The 27,566-nt window shown below is 37.3% G+C and overlaps 1 protein-coding gene across 1 annotated transcript in view; it reads right to left on the bottom strand.

The window, feature by feature from the left end:
- The window catches only part of LOC149087589 (voltage-dependent calcium channel type A subunit alpha-1-like), a 154,285-nt gene that overhangs the window by 110,305 nt on the left and 16,414 nt on the right, over positions 1-27,566 (bottom strand). The window contains exons 8-14 of the mRNA XM_089231917.1: positions 23,869-23,984; positions 22,282-22,341; positions 14,741-14,827; positions 13,002-13,089; positions 10,483-10,610; positions 5,999-6,111; positions 5,767-5,876 (exon numbers count right to left, since the gene is read on the bottom strand). Of these exons, the coding sequence (XP_089088043.1) occupies positions 5,767-5,876; positions 5,999-6,111; positions 10,483-10,610; positions 13,002-13,089; positions 14,741-14,827; positions 22,282-22,341; positions 23,869-23,984 (702 nt within the window). The remainder of the gene's footprint in view (positions 1-5,766; positions 5,877-5,998; positions 6,112-10,482; positions 10,611-13,001; positions 13,090-14,740; positions 14,828-22,281; positions 22,342-23,868; positions 23,985-27,566) is intronic.

The raw sequence follows: 27,566 nt of genomic DNA, 5'->3' as shown, positions 1-27,566 counted from the left end.
AAGACAACTTCAAAAATTAGAAAAGACAAGTGCTTCCAGATATAAACTTTCGTGTATCTCGATATGAAAACAAATAAGCTTTACCAAAAAAAATTCAGGCCCCATTCCAATTTTACGTTAGCATCAGGAGGGGGAGGGGGTGTATTCGTTGATTTTTGATTACGAGAAGGGAGACAGTACGAAGCTTGTAAAAATATGAAATTGGGTCCAGCCTGGTGTCATTTTTTTAAGTGGAGTGTCTGTGCTATGCTGACTTTTGACAAAGACAGAGGAGTAAAAATATTGGCAAAATTCTGCCGACAAAAGAGGAATCTAATTTATTTTTGGTTCTGTCAGAGAAATTACGAATAACTGACGTTCTCCCCAGGGCCGCAACCAGATGCTTGGTCACCTGGGGCAAGTGCGCATTTTAGCACCCCTTTGTAATGTTGAAGGTAAGGTTTGAGAATGAAATTTGCGCCCCCTCTGGTCCAGCGGGCGGGGCACGAGATCCGTCTCCCCCCCCCCCTAGTTACGGCTCTGGTTCGCCTCCTCCATTAGAAAACAAAAAGTGAAGATGTAACAAAATATTTTCGCACACTTGTTGCTGGTGATACGTTGAAACTTACAGGCGTACAACTAGGAACATAATCGCAACGTATTGGAGGTGAGGGGATAAACTTAATTTTTCCGCTTTCAAAGTTGCAAAAAGTGCTTTATGCACAGTATATCTCCTTGAAAAACTTCACCCTGCTGCTGTGCCTCTAGTTCCAGCCATATTGAACTTCCTCAAACTCTTCTTGTGATTGGGGGGAGGGGGTGATATGGAAGGGCATTATGTTTACCCATGCATACAAAAGCGGCATGATATTCACAAATATACGGATAACCCTTCAATCGTAATTCAACCTCCCTCCTCCCAACTGTGGCCCTCTTGCATTTTCAGTGTATCTCCGTCATAGGCGTCTGCAGAATTTTTTCGAGGGGGTAGGGGTTCAAAATGTTTTCCTTCTGGGGGGAGGTTACGTTTCTTCCTGCAAAATAACACTATAATCTCGGTTTGAGGGGAGGGATTAGAACCTCAATATCCCCCCCCCCTTCCCCCACGTACGCCAATGATCTTTGTCCACGCTTATGCTTGTGATAAAAAGTAATCAGAGAGGGAATCCCCTTCTTTTTAGTTTCGATATAGCATTTTTTTACTGAAATAATTTTTTTCTAACTTTTGGTTGACTTGGAGGAGGGGATACGGACCCTCTATGCACCTCCCTGCTTACGCCTCTGCTTATGACGATATATTATCCACTATCCTATCTCCTTATAGCTATGATATACGTGTACTTGTGGTCTCTTGTTCGTGACTATATACTCGCTGTCGGAACTTTCAATTGGAGAATCGGAATCACCTGAATCCTCATCAAACAAACTACGACGAATTTCTTCATACACGAGACTTTCTTTAGGCATTTTCCAAATCGAAAGTGATGCTTCAAATCGATAATTGACAACTTAAACATAGAAATGATAAATATTTAGAATTCTCAAGAGTAAGGAAAAAGGTCAACCTATTCACGTTTGGATAAAAATGGAATGTGAGTTTTGAAGAAAAATATCTATTAGTAAAACCAACGTTGGCCTTTGGATAAGATCGTATCTGTGGGGAAGAAAAGGGGATGGCCATTTTCTGAATGCACTACCTAGAAGTAATAGAAAACTCGATTTGGGAGCCATACGAAAACTTTACAATCAATTTTGTTGTATGTATTCACGTACTAATCCGGTGCCAGTGTACTTTATTTGGAACACTCCCATAAAAACAGCCCACTTATAAGGTATTATCTGCTTCGTAAGAAAAAGAGAGGTAAAATCACTATGTGGAAGTGTCCCTTTTGTGAAAATGAGTTTTTCAAACTTGACAATGAAAGGACATAAATCCCCTGAACAAATTACAGCCGTGCCTTTTTTGCTCACGTTGACTGTCTTCTTATCAATAATCCTAACCCGAGTTGGTAGTAAACGCAGATGTTTATCAAAACGCTAGATCCGTAGAAAATGAAGTCTCATGCTCAGATACTACTACAATCGACAACAATCAGAGGCGTATTTACTGTTTTGCCTCCCTTCTCCCATTCTATTCTAATATTCTTGACCACTTATTCCTGGAATTCACCACCCTGGGAAATATCCGTCTTGGACTCCCACTCCTGTGAAAACGACTGTGTCTGTAAATCAGTATATCACGCTTTGGGCCACTCGCATGCTTTCATACTGTTTCTGTCATTCACGTGCTCACACAATCTCTACGTTCCCCCCTTTTGGTCACTCACATGATAGCATACGCTCTATGCCACGATTTTGATCGCTGACTGACCTGGCATAGTCGCTCTTTAGGTTACGTTTTGGTCATCCACATGCTTGTACCCGATCAAGGTCACGATTTTGATCGCTCATTAACCAGGTCCCTCGCTCTGTAGTTCTTTGCTTGGTCATTAACACGCTTGCAACAATTCTAGGTCACGCTTTTGATCGCTCACCGACCTGGGGTCACTCGCTTTCTCTTTTGGTCATCCACGTACTTGCACACGCTCTAAGTCAGGGTTTCACAATTCCCAGGCACCAGGTCACTATGACGAATATAGAAATTTGGCATTGGTGCCTAAAATGTTATATGTTTGATTGCTACATTGAAGTGTTAGGATAACAAAGCTTTTGGTAATTATGTCAGTGTGTCTACCAACATGGAGAAGGGTTGCTGAGTCCTAGATAAGCTGAAAAAAGGCATTATTTTCAAAATAAAGCCATTATTTAAAAAAAAATGCTTGGCTCCTATGAAATTTGGTTGGTGCTTAAATTATTTTTTGATTTGTCAAGCCTTGCTCTAGGTCACTCACTCTCTAGGCAGAAACTTATTTAAGATTTTGCCACTATTTTCACATTCTACTAATTTTCTCGGCCACTCATTCCTCAAACCTGCCGCCCTTTGCTATAGCTCGCTAGGCTCCCCCCTGTAACAATATGTCCCCCCCCCCCCACATTCTTTATTTAGGTGGTTTTTTTTTAACATTGCACGGCCATTTTATGCACAAAAATGGGCATAATTGAGTCTGTGCAGTCTGGTTCCAAATCCTAAAGGCAGCCGTCCCAAAAGGAAGTCAATTCGTATCGCTAGAGGTTTGTGTACTAACCTCTCAACTAACAATCAAAAACCTTAGTAATACGCTAAAGAAACAAAACAACACTTGCAAAATTGTGCACAAAATGAAATATACTACTTAGTATTATACCACTATCACGGGCTCAGTTCATGTGCATGTTAATGTCCCTTTGCAACATGCCCTTATGTTTTACACAAAAAACATACCATAATTTTTTTGCTTTTTACAAATTTTTCTTTATTGCTTTTACAGTTCTAGTAAATAATATCGGTCGGCAATTAGTCATGTTTATCCAAACATAGAAGGTTTTCTTTGTGTGAACTGAAAATATGCGTATTGATGACCAGGGCCGCAACTAGTGGGGGGGGGGAGCGGACATGGTGCCCCGGAGGAGTGGGCGCTAATTTTTGCGGCTTGATTTTCCAACTCCCAGAATCACAACAAAGTGACATTTTTGTCACTAAAATTGCCACCCCCTCAAATTTTCCGTACGGGGCAGCTGTCCTTCCCTAACGCATGATCCAAATATATAACCATTAGAGTTAACAGAGAAAGTAACAGAACTTGCGAAGCATATGGCCGTTAGGAAAGGAGTCTCAAGGTTGTGAACGTTTTCAGGCAGGACCGTTCCCAGTTTCATAGTAAAAATTCATTTCAGCTTATGTAGAGAATCTTTTCATGTTTTTCATTCGATACGAGGGGCATCATCCCCATAACAATAATTGTTACAATAGTACATTAAAATTCATTTTACTTCCAAAAATCTTATTAGGAGTAAAATACTTCTCCGAATTTTGGGTAAAGGAAAGTTCTTTTCATGAGAGTATCGCCATAGTTGTAATAAAAAAGAATAAAAAAAATTTTCTGAAAATTTCAGAAGATGGAGGCTTTCAGAAGTTCAGTACGGATAACATTACACAAATGACACCGAACTTTCGGAAATCTAGCAATGTTCCAATTAATAAATTGCCAGGATTTTGTTCAGATAGAGCACCTGTTATGACAGGCTCAATAAATTGTGTTGGCATGCAACTAATAAAACAAAATTATTTGATGCTGCGTGTCCTTTTTTTTGCACATAAGCTGGCTCTAATTGTAAGTCAAGTTCCAGGAAAACGCAACAATCGCAAAAGTACAAGATACCATAAATTCTAAATATCTAAACAATATAATCTATTATAAGCAATAAAATTTAACACATCTTGATAATTTTAAAATTCTTTTCCCAAAATTATTTCGCCAAAGTCGTGGGTAACAACATGATAGTGTAACCTCTCGTTTTGTTGTATTGTTGCAAACAACAGTCAGCTTTATCGAAGTGGAGCTTCCGGAATCCAACTGATGGGGCGTATACGCTTGTCTTTCTCGTTCCCGCCTCTGACGACAGCTGTCAATCATCCCTCCCTGCCCTTTCACAAAAATGTCTTATATACCCATACCCCCCATCTCGGCCGGCTACAGGCGGTTTGGCTGTTTGCATGTAGAGCCGTCTACGGCCGGATTGGTTTTTATAGAGTTAATATAGCCTGATAAGAAGTTTCAAACTAACATGAAAATAAAAATTTTACCAACATTTTAATATAGTTCGATTTCAAATCTTTCCAACATTCGGAGGGCAGAGATTGCTTCTTTTTTTTTACTTATAATGCAATATCGTTGTATTATAATTCAGAGGTCCCATCTGACTAAAATTACCAATCTAGATATTCATTATCAGAAATCATAGTAGCAGATCTCATGGCTACGGGTTATGTATGGGTCAGCCAATGGATAAGGATGGCACTATCCAGAGCCCTGTCAGCCTCCCCATTATGTGTGGGTAATTCACTTGGTTTTTTTTTTGTTTTTTTTTGGTTTCATTTTTTTTACACAACAAAGAAACATAATTATTGGCACACAAAAACCCAGCATAATAAACATTCAGTACAACCCAGCATAGAAATATTGATGGTACACAGAAAATTAATAAGCAAATAACTGTGTTAATTTTTCCAGAGAAACAAACATACAAGATGTTTCTTAATTCACTCTAAATGTATCTGAATATAGTCTGACAGACTATTCAAATACATTTTTTCACAAACGATGTATGACAAATTAGCGTAAAACGTAAAATACAAATCCTTTTCAGTTTGATTACACATGTGCAGGTGAAAAACGTTCCGCAGGAAATTTATGAAAATTATTTATTACTTGCTGTTTCCATTTGATTGTCCAGCTTAAAGCATTTGAAGTTCCATCGAGAACTAAACATAGATGATTCTGGAGATATTTTTGACTTCACTACAGTTTTTCAATAGCATAAACACTACCAACAAGCTCTAACATTTATTTTGAAACCACATACAAAGGAACATAGCTGCAAAAACAAAGTTTCATGGTTCCCTTGCTTCCATAGTTTGTAGCAGACTTTCTGCTATGCTGAGATTCATGCCAATATACAAGCAAATCCATGTGTTTGATTTTTGCTACTCTGATATTTCTCCCCCCCCCCCCCCGCTGCTTTAATCACCGCAGCCCTATTATGTTTTCAACTTAAAACCGTCTTTCCCTCCTTTCCATATAGCCCAGAGAACATTTAAAGTTTGACCTTTAAAAACCTCGCATGAGATGAAACAGCATAAATACTAACTTGGTTATTTTGAATATCCTGAGCAAACGTAATGCTCTCAACACAGAGAACCCAAACGATTCTCCACTATGAGTTGTCCATATAACTTCAAATATACTACCACATATAACCTGTACGAGAAACAAAACAAATATATTAATGGAACAGAAAAGATTTAAATAGAGGCAAAAACGTGCCAAATACAAATAAGGTAAAGAAAAAAGTGTGTGTGTGCTTTTGGATCAATACTTACAACACAATCAAAACGATTAAAGGCAGATTCAAAATAAATGCGTGCTCCAAGTGCATAAACCTTGAGAAGCATTTCAGAAATGAATAATCCCAAGAATACATATTCTGCATAATCTGCAAAAAGGAAAAAATAAATAATTAATTCTTATTTATTATTATCAAACTTTTTTTAAGCTGCTTCCCCTATTCTGCTTCAGTGACAACCCGCCAAATCTACCACCTCATTTCTCATTACTCATTACCTCAGACGTACAATCCAATTAATTGTTAAATTACTTTAAGGCCAACTACTCTTTGTTATCTTCTCTCATCACCGAAGTCTACGACCAGGCACTGGCAGGACTCATCTCAGCAGTAAAGGTCCTCCCAACTCCCTATCGTTGCTGTTGAGATCATATCCCACCTAGTAGGATCTCCTGTAGATCAGATAGAGTTCTACATTTGTGCAACAAAAAGAAAACTATATGCCTGGTGGGTTTTCAAAAACTTTTCCTCTCAACTTTCCAAAGATCAGTACAAAAATATGTCACGGATCTACTCAGACTATGTGCAGTATAGAGAGCGTTTGCATCTTCAAAAACTTTGCATGAATCATGATCAGAATTATTTTTATTTATTTATTTACAATAACCCCAGAAGGCATGAAATGCACTTATACTGGAAGAAAAAAAAATTAATAGTCAGTAGGGGAAGCACTTCGCATACGGAGCCAGGTCGAAATCCCCAATAGTGGAAAAGATGTTCACTAAAGTGTTTATAAAGATGTTCACTATAGACTTCGTGCATCTGGGAGTATCTCTGTGCTGTCTCTGAACGATTCACCAATAATTAAAGACCTCGATAAGGCTAATATCTTTATTGACATCTTTTCTCGCTCCTACAGTCCTGTTGGCAGGGCTACGACCATTCCAAAAGTCACCTTGCAGAAGACCATCTGATTTTTAATGGCATGTTCAATATCTAGGCAGTATAGTCCATTATTTCCTCTCTTTCCACCAGTGCATCCCCGGGTCCTGATGGAGTTCCAGGCCTTTACTTCAAACTCCTCTCCAACGTTATATCTCCGCTCCTCAGTTTTCTATTTTCCTACTTTTACATCCATGTGATTATCCCTCATGCCTAGCACTCCACAATTATCATTCGGGTCTACAAAAAGAAGGGTTCTGCACCAGATCCATGCAATTATTGTCCAATTTCCTTGACTGACCTCACTTGCAAAATTTTTGAAAGATGTAACACCAATCGCCTCCTTCCATATGCAATTGAGATGGGTCTTATACCTTCTACCCAATATGGTTTCGTACCGGGCTGCTCATTTCATGTTCAGCAACTAGTCGCCCATGACAACTGGTCTAGATCTATCAATGAAAGTTGCATGTTGATGTCATCTATATGGATCTTAATAAGGCCTTCAATAAAGTCGACAGATCAATTCTCTTAAGAAAGCTAACCAATATGGGCATTCCTGGCAAAATTGTCAGGACGATTCATGTCCTACTGTCAGACAGAGTGTATTGTGTTGAAGTTGCTGGGGCAGTGTCAGCGAGTCGACCGCACCAAACGGTGTCATCCAAGAATCTGTACTTGGTTCTATACTATTCACTTTGTTCACTAATGACATTGTTCTCTTTTCTATTCCCATTCTACAATTCACAGATGATATAAAGCTATTCTCAACGACAGACAACACAATGGGCCTAGAGACTGCCTGCCTTCGTCTATTCCATTGGAGTAGCCAGGATAATTTTCCTATATATATCATCATATCATCAAGAGTGGCTCTATGCATCTAGGCAGACCCACCGACCCTGGCTGCTATCATATGGGTCCTGAAGTTTTGCAACACTTGACCATATGCATATGCTCCGATCTGGGTATTTCATCATCCGGTTCTCTCAACTTCACTGATCATTATTGTAATATGGTCTGCCCCAGGGCCATCATTTCAACTTTTTCCGGGGGGGGGGGGGGCAAAGCACATGTACTCAATGTATGTATATATATACCATTTTTAATGTATTTTTGAGAGCCGGGGAGGGGCAATGACGGGCCTGTGGTCTGCAGGGCCAATAGAGTCTCATATATGATATGTACAGCGCACAGTAGGTGTGATATGCATATATGTCCGACTGATTCTTGAATACTCTCGCAGGTGTGGTGTCCACGCAAAAGTAAAGACATACTACTCATCAGCCCTGGAGGAGGGATTGAGCTGACCTAATAATGTGCTATAAACTGGTACATGGTATATTTGCCTTCCGATAACTCTTTTACTCTTTTTTCGAAATCTTGGACAGATGACCTAACCTCCACAGACAGTCTTCAATTGAAAATTCCAGTGGGCAGAGGCGACGGCTATTTTTATGGCTTCAGATGCTGTTCAGTTAGACTGTGGAACAGCCTCCCACGTGACCTTGTTTTTGCCCCTTATGCTGGATTTGTTTCTTCCTCTCTTGGAGGATTTTAACTTTACACCTTATATGAAGTGTTTTTCTACTTGATTTATGTTTTATGTTTTTAGTACTGAATCTTACCAGTGTAAGTGCAATCTTGCCTACTGGGTTGTGTGATAAATAAATAAAATAAATAAATAAAAAATTGGCATAGGTAAAATTTGCCTCTGATTGCCCTCCCCATCCATGTTCAAGAAATCTGTATCTGCTTATGGAACCCACATGCAAACTTGAAAAATTAGTTTGTAAATGGCAAAGACATTCCAAGGAATGACATATTGTTAGGGGACCAGAGCACCAGTTCATAAGATTGAGGCAGTATGTAAAACAGAGTAGCGACCATATATTGGAAGCCACTAAAAAAATAAATAAATAGACTACAGTTATCTGACTAATGTACATAATCTGTAAATTGGTTTAAAGCGATAACATATTTGTGGCAGATCTACCCTGTGAGTATCTATAAGCTGCACCCGTATTGTGAAGGGTTACTTATAGCTGATACGATACCAGCATATACCATTTGATGAGATAATAAACTAGATTTTTATCAAAAACCATAAAAAGTCATGAAATTTGTATTTCACTGATATAAAATTGTTTTTCATTAATTTTATTCATAGCATTTTTTTTCAACTGCTATTTTCAAATACAGTGGATGTTTTGACTTTTTTGCATGAAATACAGCATTTATTTGCATATAGGGCAAGGTTTCTATTCAAGTTTAACTGTTTCAAAAGCCTGGGTCGTCCTATACACCCGAGTGAATATCTAAACAAAAAATGTCACTAAAAGACAAAAAAAAATGATGAAAAATAGGAATTAATCTAAGAAATAACTCCAGAGATAATGCTAATTTTGACTAATTGAAAATAATTCAGGATTTGTTTAAAATTGAGTATTGATGAAAAATTCAAGAAAAAAGTCAGAATCCAGGAGTAAGATAATTAAAAATTAATGAATAAAACAGTCAAAACGAGTGAGAGAAATGCTTCCTGAACTGATGAAAATTCAGAATTAATGAAATTTTTGGGGCTCCCACTCAAAAAATTATAAAAAGTAGGACAAGGGGGAGAGGAATCCCCTAAGGTAAAATAATCATAGCCTTATGAAAAAAACCTCACAACTTCTTAAAAAAAAATTTCCAAAAAATTTTAATTTGTTTTTTTTTTCATGTCACTACTCTTTGTCTCATTTCTCGATTAACATTGTTATATAAAATTTTTCATGGCCAATTCAACATAGATACTTCTGGTATCTTAGCCAAACCATTCTACATCTCTCAAAGACTCGACCATTCTCTTAAAATAAAACAATTTTTGCTTCCACTTGACTGCTTTAAATACAGCTTCTTTCCTCATACCATTGGTGAATAGAACAAACTTCCAAGCTCTATTGTCAAATCCCCCACTATCACTAGTTTTTTGTCCAATATCAAACAATAGCTTTGTCATTTTCAATTGCATGCTCTTGTATAGGTCGCAGGCCAACAATAGTGTACAAATAAATAAATAACCCCGACTTTTGTCATCCTGCATTTAAGTCATCTTACTCCAAAAATCTTATGCTATTATCTATGAATAAATGGAAAAAGGAGTTGAATAAATAAATCTATTTTCCCTTATTTTAATATCTAAAATCATAGCTCATCTTATATGCAAGTAAATACATATATCAAGTTTTTTTAATTAAAATAATAAAAATCTACAGGAATACAGTGAAATAGTTGGAAATCTTATATACAAATGTGAAAGCATGTATGTATGTTTGTTCTCTATACAAATCCACACTGTGATCGTATAACTCCAAATTCTTTTTTAGGATTCTTCGCTAATGTGTGGAAGGAGCTGTAGTCATTAGCCCAGTGTGCAGAAAATGACTGTGGTGCAACAAAAATTATCAAATGAAATTAAGATGGTAAAGGTAAAAAAGAGTAGATTAATAATGATTAGTCTTTTTCCATGTGTATCTGACATTTACAAATCATAAAAAACCGCAAATAACAAAAAGTATAAGAAAATATTATACTCACATAAAAAATCATCTAGCCACTTAGGTTGGTTGTAATGCTCAACAGCTACACAGAGGGTGTTCAAAAATACAAGGACAATTACTACCCAATAAAATACTTGAGACTTTGTGATACGACGAATTGCATACCTGCAAACAAATAATGAAATTCAAGCACACATCCCAAAGGTCATGAACATTTTATTTCAGTATCCATTGAAGAATGAGATTATGAGCAATGCATTAGAAGCATACAAAATTTAGTAGCCATAATTTTCTTTAAGGTATGTAATATTTTTCACAAAACTCTCATCATTATACAAGTTGAAATTTTTTTTTTCTTTAGCATAACAATAACTAGAATATGAATTTCAGACAGTTTAATCCTCTCAGTGGCAATGAAGAGCATCTTGACTCCTTAAAACTACAGATGGAATGAAACGTGATCTCGCCAAATATCAAATATTTGGCTAATGTTTTGGCCAAATACCGAATGTGTAGCACTTTAATGCAAAATGCTCTGCATTGTTCTGCAATGTGCCCTCGGCTCACTGGAAATGCTCTGCCATGAAAAATTTCCATAATAGTGTTTTTTGCACTTTTTCCTAATTTCTAATTCTCCAAAATTGTTCTGCAGCAGTGCTAATTGTTCTGCGATGTACATCACAGATTTTAGCAAATTCTGCTTCCAGGGTTCAGTAGCTGAATATCAATTTTCTTAAAATTAGTCACAATTATGAATAATATTACTATTTTGGCAATTTTGATAATTATTGATAAATTCACATAATTAAAATTCAATTCACATAATTAAAATTCAATTCACATAATTAAAATTCAATTCACATAATTAAAATTCAATTCACATAATTAAAATTCAATTCACATTATTAAAATTCAATTCACATTATTAAAATTCAATTCACATAAGTACCCAACCATTTATTATTTTAATAAATGCTAAAAAAACTGGTAGTTGAAAGATCTTTATGGCCATGATACTGGCAATCAAATTCAACGATGATATACTGTATTATATTTTAATATTACTTAAGGAATCATTTTTCTCAAACACTTGTTACAATTTTACATTCAATCAATAAAATTTCAACAATTAGTGACAACTGATTCTCAACTAGTAATGCATCATAAAATTTATGACTTATTTTCTTATTTTTCCCCTCTTTAGATGCTTTTTTGCCCTTTTTGGCTCCTTCAAGTTGCTCAATATGTACTTTGTCTAAATACATCCTTCGGTTAGTTGTACTTGTGTAATTCATACTCACTTCCACCTTATTGCAGTAGGATTCCATTTTCAGTTTCATATTTTATATATCCTAGAAATTCACCCTCTTTCACAGGGGGATATACACCACACAATAAAATATAATCAGTAAAAATTTTAATTTATGTGAAAAATTCCAATGAATATAATTTTTTAAAATTATTTCATGTACTTACATTTATACAGATATTTGGCTAAATACCTAAGCAACATTCTGCTGCACCAAATATTTGGCATAAGGCCCAGATATAGAATAGCAACTGAATATTTGTCCCATCACTACTTAAAGCCCTCTTCTTTTGGCAATGCAGAGTTCAGAGACTCTGTAAGCTTATAGCCGGCATTTATCAGCAAACATATTTCCATCCCCATCACATGTCAGATCAACTTCCAGTCAGCTGAATTGGCGTTTAATCAAAGTTCGATAACAAAAGAGAGACTTTTTTCCCTTGCCTTTAGTGCAGTATAGGATATCATTATATTGAGTAGCGTTGTGGCAAGGTTTCACTGTATATGCATCTGTTTTATGGGCACTGTAAATAAATTGAGCATAAGATTTTTTTTTGTGACACACTGAAAACCGCTATTTTGGCATGTCCCTCTGAGATGTGTTTTTCTTGTCATACAACCTCTATGCAGCTATCCCCTCCACAGACGGAGAGGAGTTTCACTGTATTTCTATCTGCCATCAGTATCATTGGGCAATTTGTCTGTTGTGGTCATGACCTTGTATTTATTTATCAAACGCCATACTTTCTTTGGGCAGCATGTTCTACTACTATAATCAGAAGCTCCCATACAAACGCACACGATAAATCACTGGCCCTTGAAGATATTTCAGACAGTCAGTGAGCTTGGGCAAGGAAAAAAAATAATTTCTGTAGACTTCAGACACCAGCCAATTTGTAATGTGACTGACAAGTTGCTGGCCACTTCGGGAAGATGTTAAACTTTGGACATGGATTGCTTTGGATATTTTTCTGTATCTGTGGCTGTCATCTTATTCACTGGGGTATGTCTCTGGTGGTTATCTCATTGATAAAGAGGATCTGTGGCCATCATAATCTTATCTGCGAAAAGGGTCCTAGCAAGGCCTTCATCTTGTTGGTGCAAGGGACCTGCAGAATATGAAAGGTTAAGTATACCTGATTGAAAATGTCAAAAAACTGATTGACTGGCATCAATCGTTTTTCATCTTTGACCATGAGCTCCCTGTCATAAAGCAATTTCTTTCATTAGGATTTTAAAGTACTTACCTAAGCCTTTTTTCTGCTCTCCAGAAAGGCTTGCATCTCCTTTTTCTTTGTACCGGAGATGATTTCAGATATGGCGATCTTTCTAAAACTGCAAAATATAAGATTTCATTCTTTTAGTATAATAGCTTAATAATAAAAGTTAACATATACAGGATGATTCAAAACTCAACATACAAACTTTTAGGGGAGGTAGAAAACTCAAAAACAAAACAGAATCACATAGAAATGTATGACCGGAAACCCCAATCTGATTAGCAGGATGATAAACGAACATGCAGAAATGACAAGCCAATAATGGGTGGAAAAACTCTCCATTCAGCAACACTCCACATAAGGACAGCATGCGTACACTCGAGTTTCACAACAAGTGTTCATGGTTCTTACCATCCACAGTTATGCACACAAAAAAAAACAATATTGTGATTCTGTTCTTTTTTTTTGGGGGGGGGGGGAGAGTTTCTATTTTGTTTTTATGTTTTCTACCTCCCCTAAAAGTTTGCACATCAAGTTTTGAGTCACACTGTACATATATACAGGATGCATAGGTAATAGGGAGTATCATATATTACTGGTGAACCGTTGATCCTAGAGGCATACTTCCAGTTAGAAAAAGTACCCAAATAATGTGTATATTACTCAGATATTTCAGAAATATCATTGATGTTTCAAGGGGTTGTATAGCTATTTAAAATAAAAAATGTTCTTTTTATATGGACACCCTATGCTCAAAAACCCAATTACAATGTTGTCACCCTGCCTCTCCTGATGTGCAATACTCACTGAGATACAGCATTAAATGCGGAAAAACCATTTTTGCAGCATTTGATGCTGTTTCTTCCAAACTTTCCTCCATATTTTCTGAATTTGAATATCTCAGTGAATATTGCATTTAGAAATGTGGAATATTTTCAGTTAGCATTAGGAGAGACAAGGGCAGCAACTTCCTAACTGGGTTTTTGGGCACAGGGTGTCCATATAAAAAGGTTTTTTTTTTTTACTTTAATAACTATACAACCCCTTGAAATATCAATGAAATATCTGAGTAATACACATTATTTGGATGCTTTTTCTAATCTAGCTGGAAGTACGTCTCTAGGATCAACATTTCGTCAGTAATATACCATATGATCTGTGTTACCTATGTATCCTGCATACATATTTTTCTAAAACATAAATCTAAAAAAAAACTTAATTGCTGGTCATGGGAACTTCTTGTGGTAAGCTCATGATTGTACAGCAGTTTTGTCACCATTTTCCCCCTTTTCGAGAGAGAGAGAGAGAGAGATAGTGTGTGTGCTTACTGCCATACAAGTGTAGATATGGAATTCAAGGGCACACCAGCATATCTGAAACTTTTGTCACTTGCAGCTCCCTTTGCCCTGTTCATGGTTCCTCTGCGGCTCACAAGATTAGTAGATATTTTCCCTAAGAAAAGAACCATTTCAAAGCATAAAAAAGCTAACGCATCAATAGTTCTTGACAAAAGTTGGCAATGCCCATAGGAGCAGCAACACACACTTTGAGAAACACTGGCATACATGGGGAAATGCATTGCATTATGTACTCAGGATGAATTACAAGGGCCTCTGCCCTCTAACAAAAATTATTTAAGGGTTGCTCAAGTACCCTGAATGTCTTGTTCTGATGCTCATGCCTATTCCAAAAAACACTGTGATAGTGTTACCTTATAGATAAGATCAATTTGTGGAATACAGGTCAGCTATAATCATTTTACTAACCTTCATCTTTTGCGTCTTCATCTTCATCTGTGCTTTTGCTATGCATACTTTTCAATTTCTTTCTTTTTGCTGCAGCTTTTCTTCTAGCTGAAAATTGAAACGAGAGATTATAAAAACAATGTACTACAATGTCCAAAAACTCATTGGTTTTGATGTAATAAATTTCTTGACTAAATCAATTTCATAGGAATGAGGATAATGATTAGGGCTGTAAAAACTGATGGGTCCCCGAGACACAGCAGCGGGTGGGGGGGGGGCACTTAGAGATGCATAGAAAGGGGGACATAAAAATATCTCATACAATATGATTTTCTAGAGTAGTGGTTCTCAAACTTTTTTAGCCCATGGCCCCTTTGCACCATAATTTCTTCTCAAGCACCTCAAGCTCCAGGTTTAGAACCACTGTTCTAGAGCATGTGAATTGGTAAGCTGAAACTTCCAGCAAGAAAGGGAGCCCTCGGAGCAGCTATATTATAATCCCAAGTTGGCGATTCTTGGCAACTATTTCCTTTCTTGCCTGTTGGCGCTTTTCTTCCTGGTCTGTGAAAATCTGCCATTTTCTTGTTTCTTTTTTTTTTTCTGCTGACTATTATTATTATTATTTGCTTTATTGTTATTGGTTTTTTTCTGAAGGTGACATTGCCTCCGGAAATTTGCTGTAATTAAAATAGACACCGAGACAACAGCATTTGAGTTTAGTCTGCTAGTATATGGTGCATTCACATTTTCAGAGCTCATTTTTTGTTTGTTTGCCATATGTTTTATCTCGTATACAGTGTACAGAATGACACATGGATTCGCAACACACACACAGGTTGTACACACTTCATATTTCTATGTTAATTAATTTTTTGCACACTGACCATTATATCCCTCATGTTTTCATTGAACCCAGAGATCATAAAAAATGCTAACCAGGAATGCAACTGCCTTAAATGTTGCACTTTTTTCTGATTTAAGCCAAATGCGGTTCAGGAGTATCAAAATGACAATAACAATGGTTTGCAAAGCTGGGCCGGGCCATCATTTATTTATTCACAAATATTCTAATACATTTACATTGCAGTAAGCCAGGGATGGACAAATCCCAGCACAAGGTCACCTTGGCAACTTAAAAAAATAGTATTGGCGCCTAAAATTTTCTTTGTGTAGTTGCAGGGTATAATATTGTTCGTAAATTGCAGGGTGAGAGCCACACAAAATCTTTTGGAATTTATAGCCGCATATCTACCAACATAAAAGAGGGCAATTATGTCCTGAAAACGTCAAAACGCATTATTTCAGACCTTTTTCTTTTGGTGAAAAATTTTTTGACACCTGAAAAATTGTTCTGGCACCTAAATTTTTTATGTGATTTGCCCAGCCCTGCAGTAAGCCACTGCATTTCTTATTCATTTTTTAACATTTATAATCGTGGGAAGATGGATCTTACTGCTATGATTACAATTTACTACTTACCTTCTTATGGGCCATTTGCATATTGGCATACAGGTATGTTTGTTCGAAACGAGATTGGACAAAACTTTTTCCTGCACTGTTGTATTATTGATCTGTGTGTCATTTCACTTTCACAGCACGGTGATGGTGGTGCTGCATATTCAGCTCGCAGTCATGTTTCAACACCAATTTTTTCTCCATTGTTTTTTTGCGTGAGTTAAACTGCTTTTGTTAGTCCGAGACTTTGTAATGACTTCTGCAGAAATTTTCGTAGTAAATTTAATTTTTTATTTTTTTTAATTGTGTAATACTAGTGTACTGTCCATTCAATTCTATGGTTGTTAAGCATGTGTGGGTGCCCTTTGGATAATTCCGATATACAGTAAAACCGTCACCCTAATAAGTTGTCACTCCGTTTAAGTCATCATTTATCTTCAGGCCCTTCCAGCTTTCATAGACAACAATGATATTAAACACTTGTTCATTTGTCGCTAATTTTGGTTAACTCGTCACTATGAAAAAGTTTGAGAAAGAGGAACAGACTATTTTTATGGATCCCATTAAAAAAAGAGCTTGTTAACAGTATTGCCATATGCTTAAAAGTCACCATAAAATCCTATATACCCAAACGGAACAGTTTAAGTAACTAAAGTTACGCTGGGGAAGTTCATTTGCCGATTAAGGTTTTTGCAACGTTAGGGACTGTTTGAGCTAGATCTCATTCTATTATTATCATTATTTCCTCTGGAAGTTTGCTGCGATCACAACATGCAACGCATTTGAATTTAGTTCATTAGTATACATGAGTTTGTTTTCTTTGTTTGCTATATGTTGTATCGTACATACTTTTCTCAGGATTAGCATATGCTGCTGCAGTGGTAAAGTGGTCATAGTGAGGGATGCATCACAAGGTCCCAGTTTGAACCTCACCTGCACCACAGTAGTGGTCGGCTGAAGTGGGTTTACTGTGGTTCCCAACTTTGAGACATGAATGTCAGCTGATATCCCCCATTAAAAAGTCTCGCCACAGAAATATTTGAACACTACACTTCTGAAATATAGATAGCAGCACTAAAAAATCAAACACAACACTAGATATGCACTCAGACTGTTAGGTACACACACTTACACTTCCAGCACAACTCACTAGGAAGTAAATTTCCCATTGCACTAGACCGGAGTTGTGCTCGGTTTAAAAGAAGGGATTACCCCATGGATTCTCTCGGATTGTACACATTTCGTATTTCTATTTTAATTAATTCTTTGCATACTATCCCACAATCACGTTTTTATTGAAGCCACTGTCCTCGCCCCTCCCCCCTCTCAGATTGTTGGCAGTACCATCTTATCGCATGGTCCCATCCAGGAGCCTGGAGACAAAAGGGGTCCCATAAAAACGTGAGCTAGTTAAATTTTCTAAAATTTACCAGGCCTTATAAAAAACCACTTGGCCCACAACTCATGATGTTCTTAAGACGGCCCTGACCGGTGCATTAGCTTAAAGAGATTCCAGTTTCATAAAAAAAATTATTATTAATTATTTTTAAAATTATTATACTTATTGCTTTCCGTTATTGTTATGTTTCTTACACTGGAGTTTTTTTCTGGCATCCATAGTGTCAGTTGCGGTCTAAAGCCAGGTTTTCCCAGGAGTAGGTTTTTGCGTCGTGTGAACCACATGGGATCACTCCGTATCGGCAGAAACATGTTACATAATCATGCTACACATTTGTGTTTTCCTAGCTTGGCACATCATGTCAAGGTGACTATATAGTATATGGCCTTAGCATCAACTATTATGTAGTCTGCATGCTCCGGATTGAAGGGAAGGGAAAGAAAACACAATCAAAATAAAGAGAAGATGAGCGAAATGCACAGTGCACGACGCATTTGACTGCTTCAGAAGTAGTCAGCCAATTACATCTGACATAAAGCAATGGCATGAGCCTTTTTGCGCTCTGTAGAAAAACAGTTGTGCTGCTTTTCTTATTGGTGAGTGGACGTCGTGTCGTGCTGGGCTTTACTCCAAATTTTCCTGGGAGCAGGTTTTCTTTGCTGCGTGCAATATGAATCGCCCCGCATGACACAGCCGGGTTTTACTAGTAGAATTTCAGTGCGGAATGCGCCCAAAAATAATTGGTTAAAATCCTGAAATGCAGGTTTTTTTCACCAATCAGCGTTTTCACACTCAACCCGCTGTAGAAACCTGCTCCTAGGAAAACCTGTCTTTAGCGACTTATCACCGGCCGTGTTTGGCACCGAAAACAAGTCACCAATCACTGGCTGTTCCAAATCGCCAACATATCATCAACTAGGGTGCGGTTCTGGTCCCTAAACTCACAACTTTGCAAGGGATCAGCCTCTACATTTCAACTTTTTCCGGGATGGGGGGGGGGGGGTTATAATACTAAATGACGGATCTGCGGGGGGGGGGCAAATTTCTTGAACAAATTATTAATCGATACAGCACCCTAAATATGAAATCATATGCCAAATAATGGCTTGAGTTATCGATCGATATGTGAATTTCGAAACCCACCACAAACATTGCCTTGAATAAAAGTTCTATAATTAAGTCAACATGATTAAGTTAAATTAAACAAAAAATTGCCCAATATAAAGAGGATTATTATATAACATTAATGCGGAATTGAAATCCACATTCAAGTAAAGTGATTGTGCAAATTACCCTCCATCATCGATGCTAAAGCAAGGAGAAAGACACCAAATCATTTTGCTCTAGACATTGCCCCCTTTTGTTTATTTGTTATTGTTTGAAAACAAGCGGGATTGTACTGTTTGTGTCATTTATGCTTACCAGGACCGCTCGTCTGCTTGTCATAGTAAATTAACCTGACCATATCTGTCTGGAAAAATACGGGAATTCACCAATAACTCAATCCTCGGTTTAAGATTTTTTTTTTTTTTTTTTCAAACCGAGCACAACTCAGGTCTATCGCCATGGGCAATCGGTTTACGATTATTTCGGTTTGCGAACAGTTCGGTTTACCAACAAAAAAAAGATGAGTCTGTTAACGGACTAATTCTGGTTCCGTCAAACGCATCAGGGTCTCTCTCTAACGGCCGTATTCACCAACACAGTTTCAACTGCGATCGCAGGTTAAACGATCAGCGATCGACACGGATTGGTTAAAATCCTTAATTTAACCAATCCGTTTCGATCTTCAATCCTTCCACCACCTGCAATTGCAGTTGAAACTGTGTTGGTGAATACGGCCGTAAATCCCGGAAGAACCATACCGTCACGGCGTTCTAGCAAAAGTCACCAAATCCAGTCTTGAGATTTTGTCAAATTAAAATATAATAATAATTTAATGAGTAAATTAATGAGTAAAATAAATGATGATATGTAATAAATGCAGCGGCTTCAAGTTTTATATTTCGTTTCCTCTAGTGAGTCCATTTTCATTACGAATGAATGAAAAAGAAATGGATTACCTCCCTACGGGAGAGCCCACGCAACCCCCCCGATCCAATACCTTCTAAAGCAGAAGGCTTGCTCTAGATGGTGTTGCCCGATCTCACCACGTTCGCATGGAAATAACCCCTTCACTCCGTGCACCTCGCGATTGGTGGTGAAATACAATAGTTATATATGTTACTGCCAAAGCCTAAATTTGGTTAATTTCACTGAAAGTCGACCCGGAAAATGTCCTATTATTTTTTGTTGTTTTAAAAAAAAATTATACTATGCGTGTGAATAATATTTTATCGCACACCTACTCCGGTCATATCTCCACTGTTCGACCAGTGGAGTTGGATGAGAAATGAAGGCGCTATCTATCGGTGATCGCCCCAGGCTCGGTGTATAAAGAAATTATGTTTTCGATATTCTCTTTCCCGTATTTGAACCCGCAACGAGGTGGCCACCTAGGGTGACATTTTTTATGACACATTTATTATAATTTTCACTATCGCAAATTTTTACACATCGAAATAATTTTTGAAAGGAAAGCGTGAGATGAATATAAGCACAGGTAAATACTGTACAATGCTTTTCAGTGTAGGTAATGTTATTCAACTCTTTGCTATTCAATGCTTAATTCATCTCAGCACACCTTCTTTCTCGCACTTACAAAAATTTGTCACCTATCACTAGAGAAGCTGGTTTCTGAAAAAAACTAGGTTCCTTCTGTTTTTTGTTAAGGATCTTTTCACTCTTTATCGACATTTTTCCAGTTGACTTTCTTTAGTCGAATTCCCTAGCACAAGTTTGGATTCCTTGTTCATCGTCCGACGAATGCCTCTTTTAGCCAACACCATACTAAAAGAATGCCTAGTGTGGTGCTGTTTGGCTCCAGAATGTTCTGACTGCCCATTTCTGCATACCTATATCTATAGGTACTCTATGTCAGGAGTTTCCAGCGAAATTTCCACCTATCATCAGGGGAACCCGTGATGATAACGAGACTGTTCTACAGAACTGAAACAGATTTTTGAAAATTTATCCAAAAAGAAAAGTGTATCCCTACTGCTGTCCCAACATCATAGCCTGAGGGTAAAATGAAAGAGGATTTAGGTATCACCTCTCAATTTGCATATTTAATGGCATAAATAATTACGCTAGACATTATCGTCGAAGCTCCTATTAAACTGAGGTCCCTACATAGCCCCCACACAGGGTGTGGATCTGGCAGGGCTCCTGCCCGGAGGGCCCGAGATGATTCTCACCAGATATGATTATCTTTTTGTTTTTCCCACTACAAATCTATATTAGAGGCTTGTGAACAGTCTGACATAGGAGCCCACCAAAGATCTCAGCCTAGAGGCCCTACTGCTGGATAAGAAAGCAATGGGTCTTCGTGCCTTGCTCGCATGGCCCCCACATACTGAAGCAGGGCCCCTACGCTGGGATCTTGTACGGGCCCCCCAACCAGACTTTCATGGGGCCCCTTTATGATGAATTCATAGCGTGAAAAACAAAAAAATGATTAAAATCACCCCGGGCCCCAGGGCTGGAGTCTTGTCAGCACCCCGCCCCCCCCTGTGGGGGCCATGCTTGCTCGATAATACTCATGATTGGAATACACGAGGTTGAAGTCCTGCCAGCCTATTATTGGGAAGCATATTCACGAATCAAGAGTTTTGATTATAACCATCATCGGACGAAAAGCACCCGTACGAGAACTCTGACACATTGATTTAACTGAAATAATCATCATGATAATCATTCAATCATAGGGTGTTCAACTATTCATCTGAGTTGTCGGTGAATATCTCTGTCTGAGCATGAAATCAAGCATCTGTCCTCAATGATTTAAGTGAGTACAATGACCCCTTTACAAGGGTAGGTCCCCTGGTAATCAGGCCATCTTGATCCCCTCTAGTTACAGCCCTGTCGATTAATAAATTATTATTATATAATAATAGTAATAATTAGTATCAATATAATCATACATTCTAACATAATCAATTATATAATTATCGTAATCAATTACAAAATGGATCAGCATTTTTAATTTTACATAGATCGCAAATTTTAGTTTTTTTTTCAGAAATAAAACGGCCACTTCCCGATAGGGCCACCATTTTCACTGTCTCGTTAGTGGTCGTTTTTGGGAGGTTTTAGTGTATTACTGTTAGCGACGAAAAAAAAAATGATGTGGTGCCTACCGGACCGTCTTGCATGAGCTCATCGAACATTGGGTAGGGATCTCCAGCCCGGCTCGAATTAGCTGGCCAAAGCCTGAATCATTTCTGCAAATCGGACTTTGTCCAAACCTCGCGGCCATTTCGCGAATCGACCGCACTATGGGCTTTGGCAGTTGCATATATTAATATAATTAAGTACATTAATGATATAGTTAAATGTTGTCTAATAAAGGGAAAGAAAAAGAACTACCAGTGCGCGAGTGGGGTTTGAAAGTTATGAAAACTTTCTTCACAAACGATTTCAGTGAGGATTATAAAACTGAGTAAGCTTCTTTGAAAAACGGGACGCTCTTATTGAAAGAAAAAAGTTGAAGAAAAAGAAATGAAAGAGAACAAATGAAAAGTTTTCATAAAGAAAGGTATGTACAGGAAAAAAGTCTTGTAAAATACGTTTCACGATCATCTTGATGAAACATAAACTCTATATTTACCTTCCATAATGTGCATCTTTTCCTCTTCAGTTGTCCTTTCCTCAGCTAGAATCACTTCCTCTGCGAGGAATAAAATATACCTTTTTAGAAACTTACAAAAACTTATAAAGTGATAAAGATATATAAATAACGTAATAATTTGCTTACTACATTATACTTATTTTCAAACTATAGTATTATGATAAAAATTATCTTCGAAATTTTCATTGCATATTTGTCAATAATACAGTGATACCTGACAATTACACACTAATCCATTGCGGGACGGTATTTTTCGCGTGGTCTAATAAAAATAAGTAAATTCGTTGTCGGATATCCCACTCATTTATTTTTACTGAGAAGAAAGAGAGAACAATTGCCCCAGAATTTATTGTCTAAGAAGTTAGATGGGTTCACCATGTTTCATATCTCCTCGTCTCCTCATTGCTTGAACAATGATTAGGAACAGATTAAATTTTAAATCTCCGGTCAAATCTTCCTAAATTGCGGTGCATGATGTTAGCTATGCGCTCTGTAAATACAGGGTGTATATACAGGGTGCACAGTTAACATCACGCACCGGCAATTTAGTTGCGAACCTTTGATCCTAGAGGCATGCTTCCAATTAGAAAAAGTTCCCAAATAGCGTGTGGACCTCGAATACGTCATGTTGCAAGGGGCTGTAATTTAAGAAACTTAATTTAGGGGCAAAAACTTAATTATAAAGTTGTTGCCCTGTCTCTTCTGAAGCCAAAAAATAAATCCACGTTTTTAAGTGCAATATTTTCTGAGATATTTTAATTCAAATATCCCAGTGAATATTGCAATAAGAAACGTGAATTTTCTTTTTTTTTAGCCTCAGAGGAGACGGGGCAGCAACGTTCTAATTAGGAATTTGAGCACAGAAGTGTCCGTGTATAAAAAGTATTTTTTTTTTATTTTGATAACTATAGAACCTCCTGGCAATATGAATAAAGTATCTAAGGTCTAAACGTAATTTAGATACTTTTTCCTAATTGGAAGTATGTCTCTAGGATCAACGGTTCGCCTGTAAATTGCGGTGCGTGATGTCAGCTATGCACCCTGGATATATATACTCAAATTTTTCTGCAGACTTTTCGTCTGGTCTATCCGATTTCTCCACTGTCTGATGACACAATGGATACCCATTCTGCCCTCGAATTAGTGAAACTGGCCTTGACTTGAGAATCTTTGGTATAATTTTATTCTTTGTTTGATCAATAGAGCTATCTAGAGTTTTCTTGCACAATGTTCTTAAATTATAGCAGCATTGTCTCACATAAATTCCCTGAGCAAATGAATCTTTCTTCCCAAAATTGTTTTTTTTTTAAGATTTCGCAAAACTCTAAAACAACATTCGAAAAATTATGTTTCCATATTAATCAAGGTTGCTGTCTACTAGTTTCCAGACATTTAGGAAACAAACGGACAAGGAAATACTGAATTTTATTTCTCTCAGTCTTGTTTTCATGTGAACAATTCGGAGATATTATCAATTTCATTCTTCCGCTCCATCTGAATTCGAATCGTAAATTGAAATTTTCTGCTTGACTTTGCCGCGTCAACTTTTCGCGTTATGAGTCTTACCTGCTTTGCATATCCATTCGACATATCCATTGAGCTCCCTCTCCAATTGCTGCTGGCGCCGAAGCTTCAGGAAAGCCTGTCTGTTTTCGACACGTTCTCTTTCTTTAGCGAACTCACTGAGAAAATTGGAAAAAAAAAGAATTACAAAAAGTGTACTGTAAAGAAGGGTATGACTATATTCTTTCTAAATTTAAGATCTGACTGTACTATACTTGTATGATGATGTTGGAACAAAGTCACAACTGGGAGGGTTTTTTTACAAGAACATTTTTTTCATGGATAACGATTGCTCCACGGGCAAAAAAATTAAATCATGAAAAAAACAATAAAGCAACTATATTTAATTTAACTAATTTAACTATATTTAACTGATTTAAAAGCTAATGACAGCACTTTTTTTTTTGAACACGTGACACGCACGACACAGCCACATGCGTGTACGTTGGGGTGGGGATACTTTCTGGCATTTTCTTTATGACCCCTTGCGGTCCTGGGACACTGTAAGAGGACACATGAAAATCTGATGAAAGCGGAGCCGTGACAAGTGGTTCATGGGGATCTTACATAGTAAGAGCTGGTGTTATGATTTTCGAGTGTGAATATGTAAGCTGCCCACGGTTACTTCTATAGCTAAGTATAGGGCCCTAAAACATCACTTTGCCCAAAGACTCATGATGATGGGGGGTTGCATTTAACCCCTTCCGCCGCCTCCACGAAAGAAGCTCACTGAACACTAGCCCAAGGTAGGTCCTGACTCATAATGATGAGTCGGGAAAGGCGATTTATTGTGTAGGTGCGTTGGATCGTCCCGTACTTAACACAGATCTATTTTTCCCATATGATTCGGCTCTGGGAAGGATTATCACCCCCTCCCTCTTCTGAATCCTTGAATGGTTCAGAGTTAAAACATAAATCGATTTTATTTATAAAAATTTTGTTTAGTTTTGACTAAATTTTATTCAATAAGTAGAAAGGGTCTTCGAGTGACATTGACGAGTTATCTCGTCTCTTTGAAATCCCCTTATTTTAGCATTGACACAAGCCCAGAATATTTCGTAATGCTTATTTTTAAATTTTTTATTTTTCCTATACCACTTTCTTTACACCTGCTGAAAATCAGAAGAAAGCCTACTTTATTTAAAAAATATATATAGCATTTTAAAGGGAGTTTAGTGGTTTCCGCCGCGTATAGGGCTAATAAAATTGAAAGAGAAAACAAACCTTTACTGGTCAGTAAGAATCTTAAAGAACGACGTACCACATTGTGAAACCACGTTACAATAAACTTTCAGAACTGAAAACTTCGTTTACTATATCTGATATAATTGAGAGAACATCTTACGCCATAAAACCAAACATTCCATTTGTTATATCCGAAGGCATGGCCTCCACATCCTGGAGAAGGGCTGGGGCCCCCAAGCCAGACTTTTTACGGGCACTTCTATAGCATAAAAAACAAAGAATGATGGTATTTGTCCCGAGCCCCACGGCTGGCGCCCTGTCAGCCCCCTCTCCCGTGGGAGGCCATCGGAATATACGTAGCGTTTGCTATAGCAAGATTTGACTACACTTGCTCTCTTAGTTATTGTATGTTCCCCCTTTTTCCTTTCAAAGCCGTAAATTGTGGACTCCTTTTCTCAGCTTTTTATTATTATTATTATTTTCGACGATCATCAGGAAGTGACACGAGATATTTCAAATGAGATGTGAATCAAAAAATACAAAAAAAAAAGTGATAATTTATAAATATATTTTTTCCGTATGATTTGTGGGTCGCGTAGTTTTTTTTTTTATGATGTGCAGTTTGTACAAGGCGCTTCCGGCAGTGTTCGATCGCCGGGCCCCGTCATCGCAACAGCCACTGACCCAGTTGGACATCAGCCAAATCGCGTTATCGAGGCCATGGAAATGAAGAAATAAAAATAAATAAAATAATATGAAATAAAATTTCAGTGATATGAGCAAAACATCTTTTCTCCTCCTCCTCATATCTGTTTTAATATTATATTTTTCTCTTCCAGAATATTGTGGTAAATGGCACTTCGGGATGATGTCCAAAAAATTATATAAATACCAGACACCGAAATATATAGAATTTTTTTTTTTTTCTGTTTTGCCTCATTCTTTTTTGAAGAGAGATATCACATAGTGTGCGGGGGAGGGGGGGGGGGGTTGTGCTTGTGGGACATTTTGGCTGTTTTCTGACGCCCTGATTGAAACGGTTCCAAACCAGTCGAATTAAAGACGACGGCGTTCTCTCATCGTGAACGGTGGCATATAATGCATCTGAGACGATGTGTAACTATTTTCTTTTTTTTTTTTCCTGATTCATTGTGTTTTCATTTTCCTTGTGTTTCCGTCAATGGTTGGAACAATTTCGTCACGTCATTGTATTCATAGAATTCAAAAGAATAAAATTATATGGTACTGTGAAAATTTATTGAATCATTTTTCTCTTGGTTGTCATCCTTAAAAGGCATCTTGGACAATGAACGTCGTGTTATCATTCCCGTGATAGTACAGTGAAAACCCCTTCTCTTAACGGTCATCCCTGTTCCATGGCCAAAGAAAAAAAAATTCCCGACAAGATGCATATTTTTAAATAATGTATTTCGAACCCCTGCTTATATAACGGTCACCCTCAGATACGGTCACGAACATAATTTTGATCATTCGTTCCATTGAGATAAAACCCCGTATACGGACACCAACTGTAGCAATTCAGGTTAGATTTATGCTCACTAGATGACAGCACGAGTTCTAATATTGGGTACACTTTTCGGCTACTTTCCAATGAAGTTTTGGTTTGAAGTACTGTATATTGATTTTTCGCAATTCTCTGATATCAGTTTTATGGTTGTGCTTGTATATTTTACATGATTTCACGCTGTTTAAAATTGATAGCTCTAGTAATTGTCGCTTTCTATCATTAAGAGAAGAGATTCCGTAGAAAAAATGTCATCGAATGCCGTTGAAAACGTAAAATGGGAGTTCGTGCTCTTGTAAATGAATTCAATATTCGGAAGAGAATGAATTTTGAAGCAAAAGGAACATTGTCAAGAAGAATGGCTGAAAAACGGGAATCCAGCTAAGAAAAACAAATTTCCGAAAACAGAAAGTCTTGCCATAGACGCAGTTGTTTACGATTTGGTTTGTTTCAGCAAGAAGCAACAATTTACCTGTTTCCAACACGTTTCTTACAAGGAAAAGCTAGAGAAGCATCAGAAGAACTTGGACTCATCGACTTCAAATGGTTGTTGAATCGTTTTCGTGGGTGTCACAAAATTGTATTTGAGAAAATATAAGTGAATCTGCTGATATCAATAATGAAGTGTGTGAAGAATGGAGTAAAAAATTGTAAAAAAAAATTATCGAAGGATATTTAGCCAATGATATAAATTGAGGGGTATTATATCATTGGCACGGTCAGCTTGATGTCAATGTTTGAAGGAGTTAAAATACTCAGCAAAACTCACCAAACATGGATTGATTAGTTTTTCCAAAAGTTGTAAATTCAGTATCTAAACTTTGTACAATATTTCCTTTGTGATTGTAAATGTGTATCAGTGCAATAATGAGCTTTCATGACTTTAAACGCATCTTCATTACCAGAATTTCGTTCATTTGCAAGCAAAGAACATTTGACATACGAACAAAGAACATTTGACTTACGAACAAAGAACATTTGACTTACGAAC

Source organism: Pholcus phalangioides, unplaced genomic scaffold (assembly GCF_987345545.1).
Source record: "Pholcus phalangioides strain wild (caught in Gottingen) unplaced genomic scaffold, Ppha-v1.0 ptg000004l_1, whole genome shotgun sequence".
NCBI classification, from domain to species: Eukaryota; Metazoa; Arthropoda; class Arachnida; order Araneae; family Pholcidae; genus Pholcus; species Pholcus phalangioides.
Note: the sequence above shows the minus strand (reverse complement) of the source record. Positions and strands in the feature narration are given on the sequence as shown.